At 30.7% G+C, this 18537-nt stretch overlaps 2 protein-coding genes across 3 annotated transcripts; both read right to left on the reverse strand.

Moving 5' to 3' along the window:
• Window positions 1-1012: 1012 nt before the first annotated feature.
• Window positions 1013-11326, reverse strand: SKB1 (SHK1 binding protein 1). Of its 2 annotated transcripts, XM_020372809.3 has the most exons (23): window positions 10985-11322; window positions 9395-9512; window positions 8737-8846; window positions 7452-7541; window positions 7286-7351; window positions 6354-6433; window positions 6114-6189; window positions 5936-6022; window positions 5651-5726; window positions 5208-5299; window positions 5081-5116; window positions 4900-4968; window positions 4323-4391; window positions 4155-4208; window positions 3951-4025; window positions 3397-3489; window positions 3216-3319; window positions 2764-2812; window positions 2594-2680; window positions 2391-2496; window positions 2207-2294; window positions 1491-1584; window positions 1013-1385 (listed from the first exon to the last, which is right to left on the reverse strand). In XM_020372809.3, the coding sequence occupies exons 1-23, from the start codon at window positions 11120-11122 to the stop codon at window positions 1302-1304; spliced, it is 1941 nt and encodes a 646-aa protein (XP_020228398.1). In that variant the 5' UTR covers window positions 11123-11322; the 3' UTR covers window positions 1013-1301. The 2 variants fall into 2 exon arrangements, with proteins under 2 accessions (XP_020228398.1, XP_082933708.1); XM_083077582.1 differs by lacking the exon at window positions 1013-1385 and having other exon boundaries at window positions 1491-1604; window positions 10985-11326.
• Window positions 11327-13488: 2162 nt separating this feature from the next.
• LOC109808436 (heat shock 70 kDa protein, mitochondrial) lies at window positions 13489-17042 on the reverse strand. Its single transcript, XM_020371440.3, has 6 exons — window positions 16822-17042; window positions 16052-16116; window positions 15862-15940; window positions 15215-15781; window positions 14496-15116; window positions 13489-14311 (listed from the first exon to the last, which is right to left on the reverse strand). Exons 1-6 carry the CDS (start codon window positions 16894-16896, stop codon window positions 13676-13678), a joined length of 2043 nt encoding a protein of 680 aa, XP_020227029.1. The 5' UTR covers window positions 16897-17042; the 3' UTR covers window positions 13489-13675.
• Window positions 17043-18537: the final 1495 nt, after the last annotated feature.

Raw genomic sequence — 18537 nt, forward strand, 5'->3', positions numbered from 1 at the left:
AATTTTCATATACACGTATAAGTATACATTTACATTATAAATTATATTATAATTTCTATTTTATTTATTATTTTAATAAATTAAATTAAATTAAATTATATATTTTACAATTTTATTAAGTAAATTAATGAGTACAAACTAAGAGTATATTTGAATGCAAAATATAAATGGAATAATTCATTTTTTTTAAAATTTAAAATATTTTGGAGTAAAAAATCTTCTTTTGATAATTTTTTTTTTTTTAAAATTTAAAATTTAAACATTTGTAAAATTTTTGAAATAGTAAAATTTTAAATTCTTCTAAAAAAGAATAAGAATTTAAAATTTATTATATTTTTTCTTTTTTATCCCACACATATATATCTTTTATTTATCTCTCCTATCTCTTATTTTTCTTTTGCCTTTCATTTATTTTCATACTTTATTTTCTCTCTCTCCTTTCCTCTCTCATTTTTTTTCTCCGTAATTTCTTTCTTTATTCTCTCTAATTTTTATCTCTCCTATTTATGTATTCTCTCCATCTCTACTTTCTATTTTGTTTTTTCTTTTATTTATTTATTTATTCTCCTACCTCTCTTTCAAATTTGTCATAAAAAAGATATTTTTAAATTATTAAATATTTAAAAATAAGCTAATATTATTTTTATAAAATTTAATCTTAAAATCTCTCTCTTACATATATACATATATATAATATTAATTTTATCCATAATAGAAATCAAATCACCATAACAAACTGTTAAAAGAATGATAGAAACTAAACTCAAAATTCAAATTCCAAAAATTCTTCATCCAAACACACTAAAAACAACATTTTTAACATATTTCAATCAAATGCATATTTTAAAATTTTATAATGAATAATTTTTTTAGTGATGCTAAATTAAATACTCTAGATTATATATTTCAGTAAAATGAGAGATAATACATAATACTCTCTCTAAAGAGTAAAATTGTATTTTAACAAAAAAAAAACAATGATAATTTAAATATATCTGAAATGGTAACGTAATTTTATCTAAAATTAATTAGATTAGATGGATGCATTAAAGAGAATAATAGCAAATAATGTCTTGTTGTACAACAAAATTTTTCAGAATGAATTGTAATGAAGTGATAACCGAGAACCTCGCTCCCAAAAACTCTGTTCAGCTTTAATTCAACCTAAAAATAACCAAGAGGTATTTACTTTTCAACCTGGTTTGAAGTATTATAAACTTGTCCTCAAGTCTCAAGACTATGATAAACAGGTTTGAAGCATTATAAAGTTGTCCTCAAATATAAAAATACAAGCCACTAAACTAGAGCCCAACCCAGTAAGAACGTCCATTACTGTTGTGAATTGGGGACGACGAGGGAGAAGCAACACACCACTCATACCAAACCTGTTTCCGGTTCCATTGAGAATACATATCAATATTATAATAAAATGGATAAGGTAAGACAGGAAAAATTATGAAAGCAGCAGCTGCAAGTGAAATAAAATTAACCTTTGTAGAACCACAACACCGCCAGAAATGTACTTCAAGTGAAGAACCAGGATTCACACAAATGGGTTTCCTTAATGGGAAAAATATTGCAAACCTACAGAAGGCGAAGAAAATCTTTTAACATTTCAAAAGGGTCCGGGGAAATAAGACACGACTATTACTGCACTGTTTTCATTCTGAAAAGAGTTTAATAGTAGTGAAAAATGGCATAAAACATGTGTTAAGCATGGAGTTAATATGTATAATATAATTAAATAAATAATCCCCTAAATCACATGGACTATACAAAACATCTAATATTCATGTAGGAAAATCCTTTGATAACCATCTAGCAAAATAATACATCAAAGATCTAATGGATTCTGATCCTCAAATAAATGTAGTGATGTCATTCAAATTAAAGAACTAACGCCTTCAAAAAAATTCCACATCACAAAAAATGGAAGTTATTCAAACAGAAATTACAAACCACACATGATCATATTTACAATGGATTTAGAAAAAGGTCAATTTTTTTTTGGTCAATGTAATTCCTGCTGATAAAAAAAGAATCAAATTTGCATTATTATGTGTTTAGCTTGTTTACTTTGTTCTTTTCTAAGTGGTTTTTTAGGAGGATATATTATGCTTTGATACTTCACTTTCCTTTATGCTACCCTCCAATAAAATTACTTCTCATATCCCAAAACAGAACAAAACAAAGTAAATCTCAATACCAACTGAACATGTTCGGTGTTGCTGTTGAAGGTTCAATTCCAAGATGCACATCCTTGTAAAGAGTTGCATCAAAGTAACCAGCGAATCCTATGATCAAGGACAACACAAGGTTAATCTAAAAAAGATAACCAAAACAGCTCAAAATTGGATCAAGAAAATTTGCAATAGAAACATATCACATACCATGTACCATAGCTGACCCAGTGTCATCAGGTATCACAAAATTCAACTTTTTATAGCGGTGATTGGTTTGTTTATCAGAGCACTTTGGATGAGTAAATGTAAAAACCTATGCAGAACAAAATGGATCAAACGGCATACAGATCAGATTGGTGGATAGGTTGAAATAAAAGATCAAAAAACAAACTGCACGTGAAAAAACTCACAGGTTGAGTTGGTGCAAGTCTGGCAACATTGTGTATTTTTACAACATATGCAGTTTCAAAATGTACAAGGTCTTTATGCGCCTTAACCTGGAATACATTCAAAACCACCTAATATGAGTACCATATTTCTAAATATGAATTTGTCAATGGGAAGTACAAGATATATATACATCATTATATAACTTTGAAGCTGTCACTGGTTGGAGGAAACTGGTGTACCTGAAAGTCAGTAATACAAAGATTAATAGAATAGAATAACTAAACAAAAATAAGAAGAAATAAAATTTAAAATACATAAATTAATTAATTCATCAATGGTCCCTAGAAACACTAAATTCTACTGAAAAAAAAAGTGAAACCCCATGACCATCACCACCTCAAATTTTTATGCTTATAATGTAATACAGTTTATACGGCATTGAAGTAAAAGTACTATTTTTTGCAAAATTTATTCAACTCAACAAAATTTATCAAAAATTAAATTGAGCAAAAATCCAAGAATTCATATGCGACTCTGCAGCTTTTAACTAAAAGGGGAAGCAATAAAATTATATAACTCTAAACAAAACCCTTTAATAAAAAAGATAAATCAATAACAAAGGAGTAGAAGCATTTTACATACGAAGATGGTATCGAAATTCCATCTTGCTTTAGAAACCTCTGGGCTCCATCAAGGCACTCAGGAGACAGTTCATTGTCGCCAAAGGAACCTAACAATTCACTAACCTAAATTCAAAACAACAATCAGACACTGGAGTAAACAATAAAAGTCAAACAATTGATTAATTGAACATAGAAAATACCAATATGTCAGCTTTTTCAGGGGCATTCCAACATCGCATGTCACTTGAGACTACAGTGACAGTATCCTCCCATCCTTCTAATTTGAGTAATGCCTGTTCCAACAATCAAGTGACATGTATAAAACAAAGGAAAAATAATAGCAACATTCAAAAGATAGAAACCTTAGTCCAAAAATTAAGATATACTTTCATGAAGATTATCTAAAGCAATAGGAACAAAAAGAAAATTAATTTATAAATGCACAGGGCAAGAGCCAAAAACAATGTTACATTGACCAAACATAAACTCCAAAACTCAAGGCACTAGGTAACAAACCATTAGACTTGTAACTTAGCATAATGTTAAAATCACATTTGATTTATAAATTCAAAACAAAGAGCACATAGATATTTGGCACACAGTCAAGCATGCAACAAATGTTTTACAAAATCAAACACTTGAAGAATTTTAGGCCATGTATTTGAATTCAGCAAATACTGTAAAATACAAATAACATTAAATTGGCACATTAATCAATGGAATCATAAAAAATGTAAGAAGATCCAGCACTAACATGTAGGGTAACAACTGCATTTGGATTCTTTTCAACGGCATAAACTTTGAGTTTCCGCCCAGTTTCTTCAGCAGCCTACATGTGAATATGAAAAATATAACCAAGGAGAAAGGAATAGGATGTAGAAAATTCTGAATTTCACAGAATGTGATTTATATTAAATAATAATGTCAAAACTGATCAACTAAAGGTACAAAATCAAACCTGTAACGATGCCCGTACAAGAGGACCACGACCTGCCCCAACAACCATCAATACCTAGCCACAGGATCAAAACAAAATTACATTAAAGTAGGTGCATATACCATGCCCCACAAAATAGAAATTAAAAAATGGAGACATTGAAAAGAGAACATGAGAAACAAATCTTACAATGGTTTTATCAGATGCCTCTTCATCAGGAACCCTGTCCAATAATGCTTTACTAACTGCTCTTTGGTACTGTAAAAAGGAAACCTAACGGTTAGATTACAAGTACACAAAGAAACCAAAACAAGTTACCCCCCAAGTCACAGCCTTGAACTTCAGGTAACAAACAAGACAGCAAATAATGTTTTGACCAAACAAGGCATTTACAGAGCCCAAACATCATTTTAATTCTATGCAAACCAAATACAATAATGTTCTGTAAACCATGCATAATTCATATGCTTTATATTACATATACCTTCATATACCAAACAATATTGGTTGAAGAATAGTATAGGCTAAATCATAATGCTCATGACATCAACAGAAGTGCTATAACTAATCAACTTCAATCTTCAATCAGTACTCTAGGCAGCTCAATTGCTCAAGAATCACATGCATGGACATACTGATTCACAACTATCAACTACAACAGTCTCATAAATTGGATTTAAGGGGACCATGCCAAGGGAAACAGATAAAAATATATTTACAAAATGGATATGTTAAGATGAGAAAAATCTTGCATACATTGCCATACCTGAATGTATTTCACTGCATCTCTCTCAAAAGTCTCGTACGTCTGAGCCTCTAGGTTATCCATTAAAGGCTGCAAAATAATTGGAAAAAAATCAAAACTATTTATCTGAAAGTTCAGAATAAATTAGGAGTAATATAGAAGCCAATAACCACAAATAAAGAAGCATGGCAAAAATGCTTACTTGCAAGGGTGACTGTAAAAAATCCCTGTAACCAAGCTGGCATAAGATGTTGAGAGTCAAAAGAAATATCATAGTATATAATGCAATGCTATGTTTATATATATTCAACAAACATCAAGATGGATACCTCAAAACGTTCTTGCTCAGGAAGAGGATCCATTTTTTGGTATAGATATCCAACATAGTCTAAATAAGGTCGCAAGGGGTGTCTTTGTGAATCTGACATGCAAAAATACTGACTATAATACAAGATTTTGGCCAAGAGCAACATGGTTGAAGAAACAGTGGAACACCAAATCACAACTTTCACATTCCATACATGAAGGCATAATGACTTGCATACAGGCACACACAAAGAATTGAAGAGATCCCTAAATATATATTACATGGGTAATAGTGATGGTTCTTGTAACCTGAATGCAAGATAAATAAAAATGGGCTAAAAATAATAGGAAAACATTGAAAAACTAGTTTAAAGGGAATAATTAGATATACAATATAATATCTTCTCACTACATGAAGGATGATTATCAAAATCAAGAAAACATATATAAACCAAAAGGAACTTACCTGTAACCGAATTATCATGAACTGTTTTTTCATCCACACTTGTTTTAGGATGAACTGAATTTCCAGATATAATGATCTACACAGATTTTTCAAATTAGTTCAGTACCTTTTGAAGGAAAAAAAAATGAATTTAAATTCCTTTTCTTATGATTAACCAAGCAGCAATGCATTATCCATAAAAAGATAAATGACATGCAAAATTTTTTAACACATATAACAGTAGCAATCCTCACAATATTGATTCCATAAATACAAAACAAGATTCAAAGTATTTAAATGCTTTACCTGAATAGAATGGTTAAAAAACCCGGTAATTAGCCTCTGGTGGCGCTTAGAGAGGCATGGACAGCCATGAGAATTAGTTAGAAAGCACTGGCAACATTCCAACATTATGACTTTAGACAAGAATCAACACTATTATGATTGATATTTGAAAAATGCATAATAAAGAAGATATCCTTACGTCAGTATTCAATATAGCTGCTCTAACAGACTCCCCAAACCAACGTCCTAGTGAATTTGCAGAAGGAAGAGTACTCCTAATGAATAAGTTCCAAGAAAATCAACATGATTCATGAACTTAATAATATATTGACACAATTATAAAACAAATTTAGGAATTAGGAACAAATATTAAGCAACAAAATCCAAGATCAGAGTAAAACATATAATAGGTAAAAGGACCAAAGTGTAGACTACTCACAGAATATCAAGTGCAACTGACAGTTGACTATGATGCTCACACAGCAGACGAAATGAATTCCAAGTTTCCCATGAATCAACCTAAAAATCAGGATCACGAAGTTCTGAAAAAATAACTCAGAATCCTTATATTTGTCTAGAATGAGCCTAAAATTTCATGACCCAACCATCCAACCCTCAATAATTTCATCATCAGCACACATGACTTAATACAAATATATAAATATATAGGGACAAACACCACATAAATCTTGACTATTGGCTCATGTTGAACTTCAGAATCAAAAGTTCATTATCTAGTAGTGTGACATTGTTCTTTCAATAAGAATTAAAAAATTAAGACAAAGTTGTCAAACCAAGTTTTCAATAAAAATACAACCAACACAATTAAACACAAATAAAAAACTCTTGCACAAGTTCACATACTTCAAAATTAGTATTAAAAAAAATCAAATTGCAATCATCTTAAACAAAACCAACAAAATAAAAAAACAAAAGTTACATAATACCTGAACCAGTATCAAATTATACTTAGCCACCACTTGTACTATTTTCGAGTTTAGTAAAGCAGAACAAAGTACTAACAATAACATACAATTAAATTCATGACACAATACATATTGCAAAAGCAAAACATAGACTATCCAACCAAATTACCCAAAGAAACCAAACAAAAATTTGCATTTTATAACCAAAACCATATGTACACCCAGGATAATAAACTTACTATAAGAACTGAGTTTAACAATCCTGTCAGAGCTTAAATGTGAGTTAAATCATTTGGGTCCTAAGATGATAAACTTTTATATTGCAAAAGAAAAACATAGACAGGTGCATGCACGTTAAAGAAGATAGTGATACAAAAGAGGACCGAATGTAACTATACAGATTTTAAAACAAGACCTTCATAACATCATTGTACATAATACTCACCAAACCAACAGATTTTGCATCCATAGATTCATCATCAGCCTTCACCAATGGAATCCTAAGCCATAACTACATTACAAAGTTAAAGGAAAAATATATATAAGATTGGAAATAATGACATTTTTGAAGAAAACTAAACCAGTCATAAAACCTCAATGAAGAATGGCACCTGCATATTACTTGAGCCTTGTAAGATCTGATTCACACATCTAGCATAATTAGCACAGGAAGTTCCCTTGGGGGCAGGAAGCAGGCAGGCCTGCAACATATTAAAAGGTATTAGAAAAACCATATGCACAGCCAATAACAGGATTTTTGCATGGGTGACATGTCGACGTATGACACAATGTTGTGTTACACAGCTTACAACAAATATAAGCATAAAATAACTTTTAAAATAAAACCAGTTAGCATTCTTTAACCCATTTAACACAAAAGGTAACTAAAATGTCAAAATCACACCCTTGATTGTTCACATTTAAAGTAATTAGCATGTCAAGCATCAAGGACAGATTTTCAGGGCATAACTTGGGCATTCTCAAGTTATGGAATGTGTTCAATTCACTTATCAATTTTCAACAAGTTTCCCACTTAGTTTGATATAGCCAAAAATAACGTCCTACTTAACCTACACAACAGAAATATGGAATCTATTTCTGGGAAGGAATTAAATATGACGCATACATGCAAAAAACAGTAAGCCATACACATAGTTACATACCAATTAACAATGTGTTCTATTTCCCATTGAATTTGTATACCAGACAATATAATTTGTCTCTCCAAGCCAGTACATCACAGGCAGGAAAACTCACCAAAGGCAATGCTTTGGCAGTGTTTCAAGAAACTTCAGAAAATTTGAGCAACAACTCCCCAGTCCTATATGAAGACTAAATAGAAAAGTCTCCATGGACCATGATGTGGAGTTGCAAAATAGTCTGTTTCAATCCCATGCTGCAAAGGATTTTTATTCTATTGGTTTGGAATTCAATCATAAATTTATCTTCTTTTTTTTTTTCACAAAGGTAGATGAAGTATTATATATCATATATCACTGAATGTGTTTTTTCTTTTGCATTTTTTCATTTAAAACAAATTGAATTGGAGAATTATTATTAGATCGGATTAGCAATAAACACACACACTTTCTCCTAAACCCATATCCTAATTTTAAAAAAAAAATATCATGCACCATATCCATACTCATTCTAGTACAGGTACCATAACCATACCCATGCAACTAAGAGATATAATAACTATATCATAGATAGTCAAACAAAAAGAATGTTGATTTTTGTGGAGGAAATAAAAAATATTCAAATAAAATAAACAAATTTTTAAAACCCAGACAATTAATGAGTAAAACCACTAATAAAACTAAGGAATAAAGACCGATCAAGACGACACAAATTTGAACTTTGAAGTTTCTTCAACTTGGTTATACCAATGCAAACCTGTAAAGAGAGATGAGAAGCCCAAGCTATTTCTTGTTTAAGTGTGGTCTCAGAATCTATCCTTAGGGTTTCATCTTCCGAATCCAAATCAATCCATGAGCTAATTTTTCCTGAATAAAGCATAAAAAATTCACTGCCTAAAAGATTTTAAAATTGAAAGAACAAATAGAAAATTACTAGGTTCAACAAATGCTCAACAAATTCAACACCTAAGACACAAATCATCTAAAAAACAAATATATATGCATTTATAAATGGAAATTCTCTAACACAAAAAATCTAATATAACATTTTAGAATTGTTGTTAGAACAATAACCATAATCACACAGACATGCACCAAGAACATAGAAACATTTTCTGTATCAAACCAATAATAAGCTCAATATTATAAAATAGCTACATTATTATGTGCACAATTGTCCTGCCTTTTCCAGAAAGGAAGGGGTTTAAGGAAGAATAAGGATTACATCCCATTATGTAATCCACAAAATATTCCAAGAATAAAATTTATTTTTAGTCCAGGAACCAATTTCAACGTGCTTTCAATCCAAGATATGAAAATGGATGAAGGTAAAACATTGTAGCTTTCATAATATTTGCAAGGTTCATAATATCAATTAACAAATACAAATATCAATTATAATAGGTAAAGCATACCCACTACATGACTACTCCATTGGGATGGACTCAAGACCAAGTCTGACCCAGCAAATGGCAGAACACCAGACCCCAAACCATCCTTTTGCACTAAACTTGGCCGATAAGAAGGATCCATCTGAATTGCAACATAAAATCATATAAGATAAACAAGCAGTAGGAAATTATGTAAGCAAAAGGATCAATTCATAGCAAAATAAAGTCATATATGACAATAATATGTTATTCAAAGACTACAAAGTGTATAAGAAGATTTCACCAGCAGCAAAATAAACAAAATATGCTAAAGAAATCATATGAAAGTAAATACACTGTCCATTAAGAAGATACAAAGTCCTTGTTAAGCCCCTTAAGAAGGCACAGGATTATGCCAGGGAACTTCATTACAAGTCCATTCAAGGTTTCAACAATGTAATCTAAAAAGCCCTTAGAGTGAAACCACGTTGAAACAGCTTCACAAGTAAAGCATTAGACTTTGTTACTTTGGGTAAGCTTACTGACCAGACACATAAAATGGCAGCAGCAAGCCGCTATGTGACTGGCTAATTGGCTACCATAGGAGCAAACAAAACAGTACTAGGAGTGTAAAAAAATCCAAACCGAATCAAACCTAATCATAATCGAACAGAACCAGATTATAAAAACTAAACCATTTTGAGAAAAAACCCAAAGCTTCATTCTATAAAAACGGTTCTATTAACCAATCCATTTTATAAAGTGGCTCAGTGCATTTGATTTTTTTAATAGTCTGATCTGATACATATAAGAATATAAATTGGATAACCAAAACTACACCAAACTGCCCTATTTAAAAATAATCTGCTCCATCTGCCGGAAAAAATAAACCGATCCATTTTATAAAATATGGTTCAGTTAAACAGACAGATTTTATAAAATGAATTGGTTTGATTCTGTTTGAATTTTTCAGCAGCCCTACAAAACAAACTTGACAGTTAACACCATGCACAAGCACAACACTTTTAGAAGAAATGAAAATTTGAAATAAGTTTCTCTTTCAGTTAAAATTAGCTGACCATAAGTTAAACATTTACTTTTAGAGAAACTAATATGAGACAACTGCTATAAATTAGCTAATTTTAACTTTTGATGTTGTTTATTTCATTTTTTTTTATTTTGTATTTTCTTTCCTGAAAGTGCTTATGGAAAATTATATCCAAACAAACCCACTTCACTATTCGAAAACTGATAAGTCTTTTCTTTAACCCACAAAAAGGTAAACACAGGTTGTGAAATGTAGTTCAACAGAGCCAGACAATGAAACCCCAAAGGCTCACTAGTGGAGCAGCTTCAGTGTAAAAGACCCGTTGAGCAATTTCGCTGTAGGTGAGCTTACTGACCAATCACACACAAAAGGGGCAACAGTGAAGTTGCAGTGTGAGTGGCTAATTGGCCACCATAATTTAACTACTTCCAGTGCAGTTTACACTTTCAAATTTCGATTCACTGAACAAATGGTAAAAAAAACAAATGCAGAACGGACACCGTAATCTTCACTCTCCTATCTTCTAGTTCTATGCGATGGCAAAACATTGCAATAAATTTAACTAATGATTAGTGAAGGGCGCGAACCAGAGGAGCAACAACGAAATCGAAGGCTCCGGAATAGAGGTTGAAATCGAGGACACGTGGCATGTCATCGTTGAACTGTGTCTCTACACCGCAGTAGCGAGACTCGCTCTTGTCACTCTGCCTTTCTCCAAGAGGCATTTTCGGTCTCTCTTACAGCGACAAGTGTGGTCGAGTTTGGGGTGCTATCAAGCGATTTCGAGCATGGTGTGTTCGCAGAGTGAGTGGCGATGGAGGGTTTTGGTAGGGTTTTGTAGAAGAAGCTGCTACGGCCACCAAACCAACACTAGGGTTTCGGGGTTCAATGGGTGGGCTTTTTTTGGAACTACCTGATCAGACATTTCTGAATTAAGCCCAAAACTGATAGGAATTTGAAAATGACCTAACAGATCGTGATTTTAATTTTAATAAAAACTAGTTTGGATAGATTTTTTGTTCCGAATATTTTACATTTTTTTAGTTTAGATAGATATTAACGCCACTGCATAACAAGTCAGGATTCGAATCCCTAATCTTGTTTAAACGTGAATTAACCCTATCGCCGAACCACACGCTTTAAGTTTATATTTTACATTTTAATAACTTATGCATTCTAAAATAAAAAAATTAAAATAAAAACTTACACGTTTAATTTTTACACCATTTTCAAAGTTGCTAACTTTCACATTCAATAATTACATGTAAAATGCAAATTTAATTAATACACAATCATATTTAATATATTACTAATTAATTTTTTTAATTTATAGATATGATTATATAATGTGTTAAATTTGATAATAAAAAAAGGATTAATTTATGCGTTTTTGGATTCTCACTTTCATATAAACATTGATTTACTCATTATCTATCATATTATTTATCACCAATATAATATTTGACTACCTTAACTTTATTTTCAAGTTGATGTTTAACTACTTCGAGAAATGAACAAATTAGTTATGAGACTCCTCGTAAATTAAGTATGAATAATCATGCATTAATTAATCATCTATTAATGTAACAAAATATGATATTCATTTCAAAATATTGGAAGGGAACAAAAATACAAATACAAGATTAAGTTTAGATAAAATTATTTATTTATTTATATTAAATTTCAATAATTCAAACATTAAATTTATAATATATATATTATAATTATATTTTATTTAATGATAAATTTTTAATATGATTATCTACCTTATCTCTTGAGTTCGATATTAAATTTTCATTAATGTTTTAACATGTAGCATAGACTCAGATGCTTATTAAATATATTAAAATTTATAATAAGTTATATGTATAAATAAATATTATTTTATATATAAGTTATATTTAAAATTTATATAAAAATATATTTTTAAATATATAAATTATATTTAAAATTTATGATAAATGAGTTATATTGTAACAATTTTATTTTTTATTTATTAATAATTTATTTAAAAATATTAAAATTTAATTTATATATAATTATGATAAATAAAATTGAATTTGATAAGAAATAAAAAAGATCTTCTAAAAAATTTTCATTGAAAAAAATCTTAAAAATCTTTTCATATAAGATGTATAGTAGTTTATATTCAATATATAAGAATTGTTTTTTGAACTAATTAAATTTTTTAGCATAATCTATATAAAATACAACAAATTTCAATACATAACAATAGCATAAAAGATATGAATGATGTTATCTTTTGAGTTCACGTGCATTTATAATAGACGGTTTTATGAATTTAAAAAAAAAGTGTGCCAGATGTTTAAATAATTTTAATAAAAAAATATTAGTAATGCACTTTTTAATATACTCATCTTAACATACTTATCTTAACATACTTATCCTCATTGATTATAATTCCCAGAAATTTCAACATATTAAAGAGAGTATAATGTATATTATTAGTATTTCTCATTCTCATAATCAAACATGGAGAAATACTAATAGGCTCTCCAATGACACATGTGATCCATTAACTCATGACTTATGGTGGACAAGTGCATATTAAACATTATATTTATTCATAAAATATTAAAGAGTGTAGACAAGTTTAAAAACTCACTTGCTCATATAATATATTAAAATCACTAAAAAAATATGTGAATTAATCATGAATATAAAATTGTGTTATATACTAAAATAAATTTTTTTTTACTTATAATAGTCTTATTTGACTAACATGATTATTTGTATTAGAAAACAACCCAATTGTCTCGTGTAGATGATACATGTGCAATATAAAAAATATATATATTATAAAACAAGTATAAATGTAAGTTAAATATGAAAAATAAGTCATCAAAAACTTCCATAATTTCTATTTAACCTATTCAATATGTAATAGTGTTCATTAATATCGAATCAACTTATATATATATATTAACTTCTATATATTAATTGTAATCGTGAATGACTATTTTAACTATATTATGCTATAGCATTTTTAGAATTATTTTCGAAAATATTTGAAAAAATTATTTTAATCTAGTTTAAAATACTAGTAACAACCAATCACGAATGAACAATATTTTTGCAAAAATTTCGATGTAGTTATTCAAACAGCCGTGTTCGGACTCCGACAGTGCTACAAATCAAACAGCCTTCCGGTAAAAATTGGCTTTCAAAAATAGATACAAAAAAAAAGTAACCTTGTATTCTTGCAATTATGTGATGATTAATAAGAAACAAATGCTACAAAACGTCACCTACATGCCTCACTTCTTGACTTCTTCATACTCAGCCTCGGGAGCCTGGTCACCACCCTGAGAACCTCCGGCCGAGGAACCACCACTAGAACTGCCACTAGAACCACCTGACATATGCTGTCCAATCTTGGAGACAGCTTTGTTTGCGGCATCAAGCTTTGACTTAATTTCATCAGCATTGTCCCCTGCCATTGCCTGTCTCAAATCTGAAACTGCATCTTCAATCTCTTTGGCCACTTCACTGGGAATCTTATCTCTGTACTCACCTAAACTTTTCTCAATGCTGTAGATGGTTGTATCTGCACTGTTTCTGATGTCAATGAGAGCCTTTCTTTCTTGGTCCCTCTGAGCATGCAACTCTGCTTCTCTAACCATCTTATCAATCTCATCTTCTGAGAGTCCTCCAGAAGATCGGATGGTAATTTGTTGTTCTTTCCCAGTGGACTTGTCTTTGGCAGAGACAGTAACAATCCCATTGGCATCTATGTCAAATGTGACTTCAATCTGAGGCAAACCTCTTGGGGCAGGAGGAATCCCAACAAGCTCAAATTCTCCTAGCATTTTGTTGTCTGAAGCCATTTCCCGCTCGCCTTGTAGCACCTTAATACCAACCTGAGTCTGATTGTCAGCTGCTGTTGAAAACACCTGAAACAATGATATCACAAGTCAAGAGTAAACTCTACCAAATAGCAAAGAGTGTATTTAACAAAATTAAATAGGCTATACATCTAAAATTACCAAACCAGGTACAAAAAAAAAGTATTTAGCACATATTTGCAGTGGTTGGGAAAGACTTCAATTAAGCATGTTATTGTATAAACATTATTACCTGGCTCTTCTTTGTTGGAATTGTGGTGTTGCGGTTGATCAACCTGGTAAAGATACCACCCAAAGTCTCAATACCCAGAGAAAGTGGAGTGACATCTAGGAGTAGTAGCTCTTTAACATCTCCACGTAGGATACCACCCTGAATTGCGGCTCCCATGGCAACTGCCTCATCAGGATTTACTCCTTTGCTAGGGCTCTTTCCAAAGATCTCTGAAACCACCTCCTGGACTTTAGGCACACGGGTCATCCCTCCAACAAGAAGAACCTCGTCAACCTCTTTGATAGATATGTTAGCATCCTTCAAGCAGCTCTTACACGGTGCCTTTGTTCTTTCAATCAAGTGGTTTACCAAAGCCTCAAACTTGGATCTTGTCAATGTGATGTTCAGATGCTTTGCACCAGATGCATCAGCAGTGATGAAAGGAAGATTGATTTCTGTCTGAGATGTTGAAGACAGTTCAATTTTGGCTTTCTCAGCAGCTTCCCGAAGCCTCTGCAAGGCAAGCCTGTCCTTCGAAAGGTCAATACTCTCAGTTCTTTTGAATTCATTCACTAGAAAGTCCAATAAAGCATTATCAAAATCCTCTCCTCCCAAGAAAGTGTCACCATTTGTGGCTTTCACCTGAACACAAAAAGTTATCAGCAACAGTTTCAAACATAATTCCTAAATCCTAATGACAGGTTAAGAAAGAAAGGCATATGAGAATTAATTGTTAATACCTCAAAAACACCATTAGAAATCTCTAAGATGGAGACATCAAATGTTCCACCTCCAAGATCAAAAACTGCAATGAGACCCTCCTTGTTGTTCATCCCATATGAAAGTGCAGCAGCAGTGGGCTCATTGATGATTCTCTGCACATCAAGACCGGCGATTCTACCCGCATCTTTTGTTGCCTGCCTCTGAGCATCATTGAAGTAAGCTGGAACAGTAATTACAGCTTTTGAAACTGACTTTCCCAGATAAGATTCTGCAGTTTCCTTCATCTTGGTGAGAACAAAAGCACCAATTTGGCTAGGCGAATACTGCTGCCCATTGGCTTCAACCCAAGCATCTCCATTGGGCGCCCTAACAATCTTGTACGGTACCATCTTCATCTCCTTCTGAGTTTGATGATCATCAAAACGCCTACCGATCAAACGCTTTGTTCCAAAAAGAGTGTTTGTTGGGTTAGTCACAGCCTGACGCTTGGCTGGTGTACCCACAAGAAGCTCCCCTTTCTGGTTGAAGGCAACTACTGATGGTGTTGTTCGAGCTCCTTCGGAATTCTCGATAACTTTGGGATTCTGAAAATGTCATAAATATTAGTCAGCAAAGACACCACCCCTTAAAACATATATAAACAAATTGAAAGAGAAAATCTTGCCTTTCCCTCCATAACAGAAACACATGAATTGGTGGTACCCAGATCAATTCCAATGACATCATTACCAGCAGGTTTTGAACTGCAGTGACGATAAAGTTTTACAATGAATAAGCTTGAGATTGAAAGTATCATAAATCTCTATATATAATTATAAGAGTAAAAACCATGAAACCAGAACAACAAATGGCACCTGAATGGTCGAGACAAACTTGCCCACTTGTGACCTACATATGATGCCTTTGTGCTGCTTGTCAACTGCATGACCACAACCACATATAAGAAAATTAAATTTACCTTCTGAATGCTGCTCACCGAACATGATCAACAAATTCAACAATCGTTTTTCAACAAATGACGCCATGGTATCAACAATTGTTCATATAGTTACTAGGTCCAAAATAGACAAGCATGTCTAAAATTGTGAGTTATGAAAAACAAAAACAAAACAGATTAGCTACAACAACGAAACAGCATCCATACTTGTATATGAAAAACAATGAAGTCAGCTGCACAAGAAAAACCCCGCATATAATTTAGCGAAATTTCAAGCCAATACATAACCCAATAATCAGTAACACCCAAAGTAACAAGTGCCTCTATCTTCTATGAAAGTGCGTAACACGGTTCTCAAAACCTTTCTAAGACTGTTATATTCCATGATCTAGTAGTATATATTATTGACTAGTTAAAATTTTATTTTTTATTTGATATAAGCGGATTCGAAAAAATCCCATAATCACAGCACACATAACCTCATTTTAGAGATCTTAAAGAGCAATCATCAAAAAATTCAAAAGTTATAGTTTGTAAACAGCTGAGGCAAGAATCTGAACATGAAACACAAAGTGATTCACTATATTCGTAACACAAACTCAGCAAACATCTCAGAAAAACACGAAGTAAGGTTAATCGTGCAGAAAGAGTGAAATGAGAGATGCGAAAGAGAGGACAGTGATGTACCGATCGAAAGGCGGAGAGAGAAGAAGAGGGAAGGTCGCGGCGTCGGAGGGAGCGGAGCAAGGCGGCGGCGGCCATGGCGGATAGGAAAAAAGTGAAACGAAGGTTGTGGAAATGGGCGTTAGAGAAAGAGAGGGTTTGGCTTTAAATTAGGGTTTAGGGTTTTGTGGTGACGAAAGGAGCGGTGGAAATGAGAGTATCGTGTTCTTCAAGACAATGAATCCAGATTCTTCGATGGGGTTTTTCACCCTACCTTCATCTAACAATGGTTAATGAGTAAAAATATTATTAATTATATTTCATGAATCATTAAAATAAATAAAATAATTATACATAATTATTGATTATTGATATAGAGATAATATTAATAATTAATAACATTATAATGAATATGTACTATGAGGGAAGGGTTAAAATTTTTATTAACTTTTAAAATTTAATGTAAATTTTTTAAATTTATTATTCGATTAAAAATTTCTTACCCCCAAATTATATATATAAATTTTATATCAATCTAAAATAATTTAATATTTTATTCTTGTAAAATAAAATTAATATAATATATATTTCAAAATATATAAAAATATAAAAATTTTCATTATCTTCAAATTATTGTTTAATTTAAACCAAATTTGATATAAACATATAAAAGTAATTAAAGGTTATAATTCAACGATTGGATTAACTAAATTCATATTTAACGTAAAGTTATTAAATGATATAATAATAAGTAAAAGTTACACAAATGTCATTTATTTATTTTGGGTTCCACACTAGTATACTAGATTTTACCTAAGACTAATCTAATTCAACAAGAAGGTAACTAAAATCTAATAAAAGATTATTTTTACCAAGGATCGAACTCTCCTCCTACTATATATATTAATTTAATAATATAAAAGAAAAAATTTATAGGATAACTCTCTTCCAAAACTCTTTCAAATAAAACAAACTAATATAAAAAATAATCAATTTACCCAGTAAAAACATATAAATCAATATTAATAACAAGTACATTTTGCATATTTAAACTTGTCTCTAATAATTCTCTCCGATGAATATATGATATATTTTAAAAATTTATTTTCTTCAATAACTTATTTATATATATATATAATAAAAAAATTATAAACAAATATATAAAAATAAAAGGAAGAAAATGAATATTATATAGTATTTATATATTATATCAAAATTAATGAAAAAATATAGATAAAATATTTTAATAATTACTAATCATTATTAGATTTCTACAATAATATAAAATAAATTATTATTGAAAATAAATAAATAAATAAAAATATGAAAATTAATATATTATATAATATTTATATTAATATACAAGGTGATATGAAATTATAATTCAACGATTGAACAAATTAAATTCACATTTAATATAAAGTTATTGAACAATTTAATAATTAGCAAAAATTACACAGATGTTTTTTTTATTTTAGTTTTGCACTAGTGTTTTGGATACCGCCTTAGACTAATTTGGTTTATTCAGGAGGTAACTTAAATTTGATCAATGATTGTTTTTTTCAAGGATCGAACTCTCCTCCTACTATATATATATATATATATATATATATATATATATATATATATATATATATATATATATATATATATATATATATATATATTAATTTAATAATATTAAAAAAAAAAGTTCTACAACAACTTCATGCCTCCAAAACTCGCTCGAATAAAATAAAC

This window comes from Cajanus cajan, chromosome 6 (genome assembly GCF_000230855.2).
Source record: "Cajanus cajan strain Asha chromosome 6, NIPB_CcT2T_4, whole genome shotgun sequence".
NCBI classification, from domain to species: domain Eukaryota; kingdom Viridiplantae; phylum Streptophyta; class Magnoliopsida; order Fabales; family Fabaceae; genus Cajanus; species Cajanus cajan.

Coding starts and splice junctions, on each gene's coding strand:
- LOC109808436 (XM_020371440.3), bottom strand. CDS start 16,896: ATGGCCGCCGCCGCCTTGCTCCGCTCCCTCCGACGCCGCGACCTTCCC. Junction 15,941..16,051: donor AGTTTGTCTCGACCATTCAG/GTGCCATTTGTT, acceptor TCGTCACTGCAG/TTCAAAACCTGCTGGTAATG. Junction 15,117..15,214: donor TTTCTAATGGTGTTTTTGAG/GTATTAACAATT, acceptor TTTTGTGTTCAG/GTGAAAGCCACAAATGGTGA.
- SKB1 (XM_020372809.3), bottom strand. CDS start 11,122: ATGCCTCTTGGAGAAAGGCAGAGTGACAAGAGCGAGTCTCGCTACTGC. Junction 6,023..6,113: donor CAGCTATATTGAATACTGAC/GTAAGGATATCT, acceptor GAATGTTGCCAG/TGCTTTCTAACTAATTCTCA. Junction 5,300..5,650: donor TCATGATAATTCGGTTACAG/GTAAGTTCCTTT, acceptor TTTGCATGTCAG/ATTCACAAAGACACCCCTTG.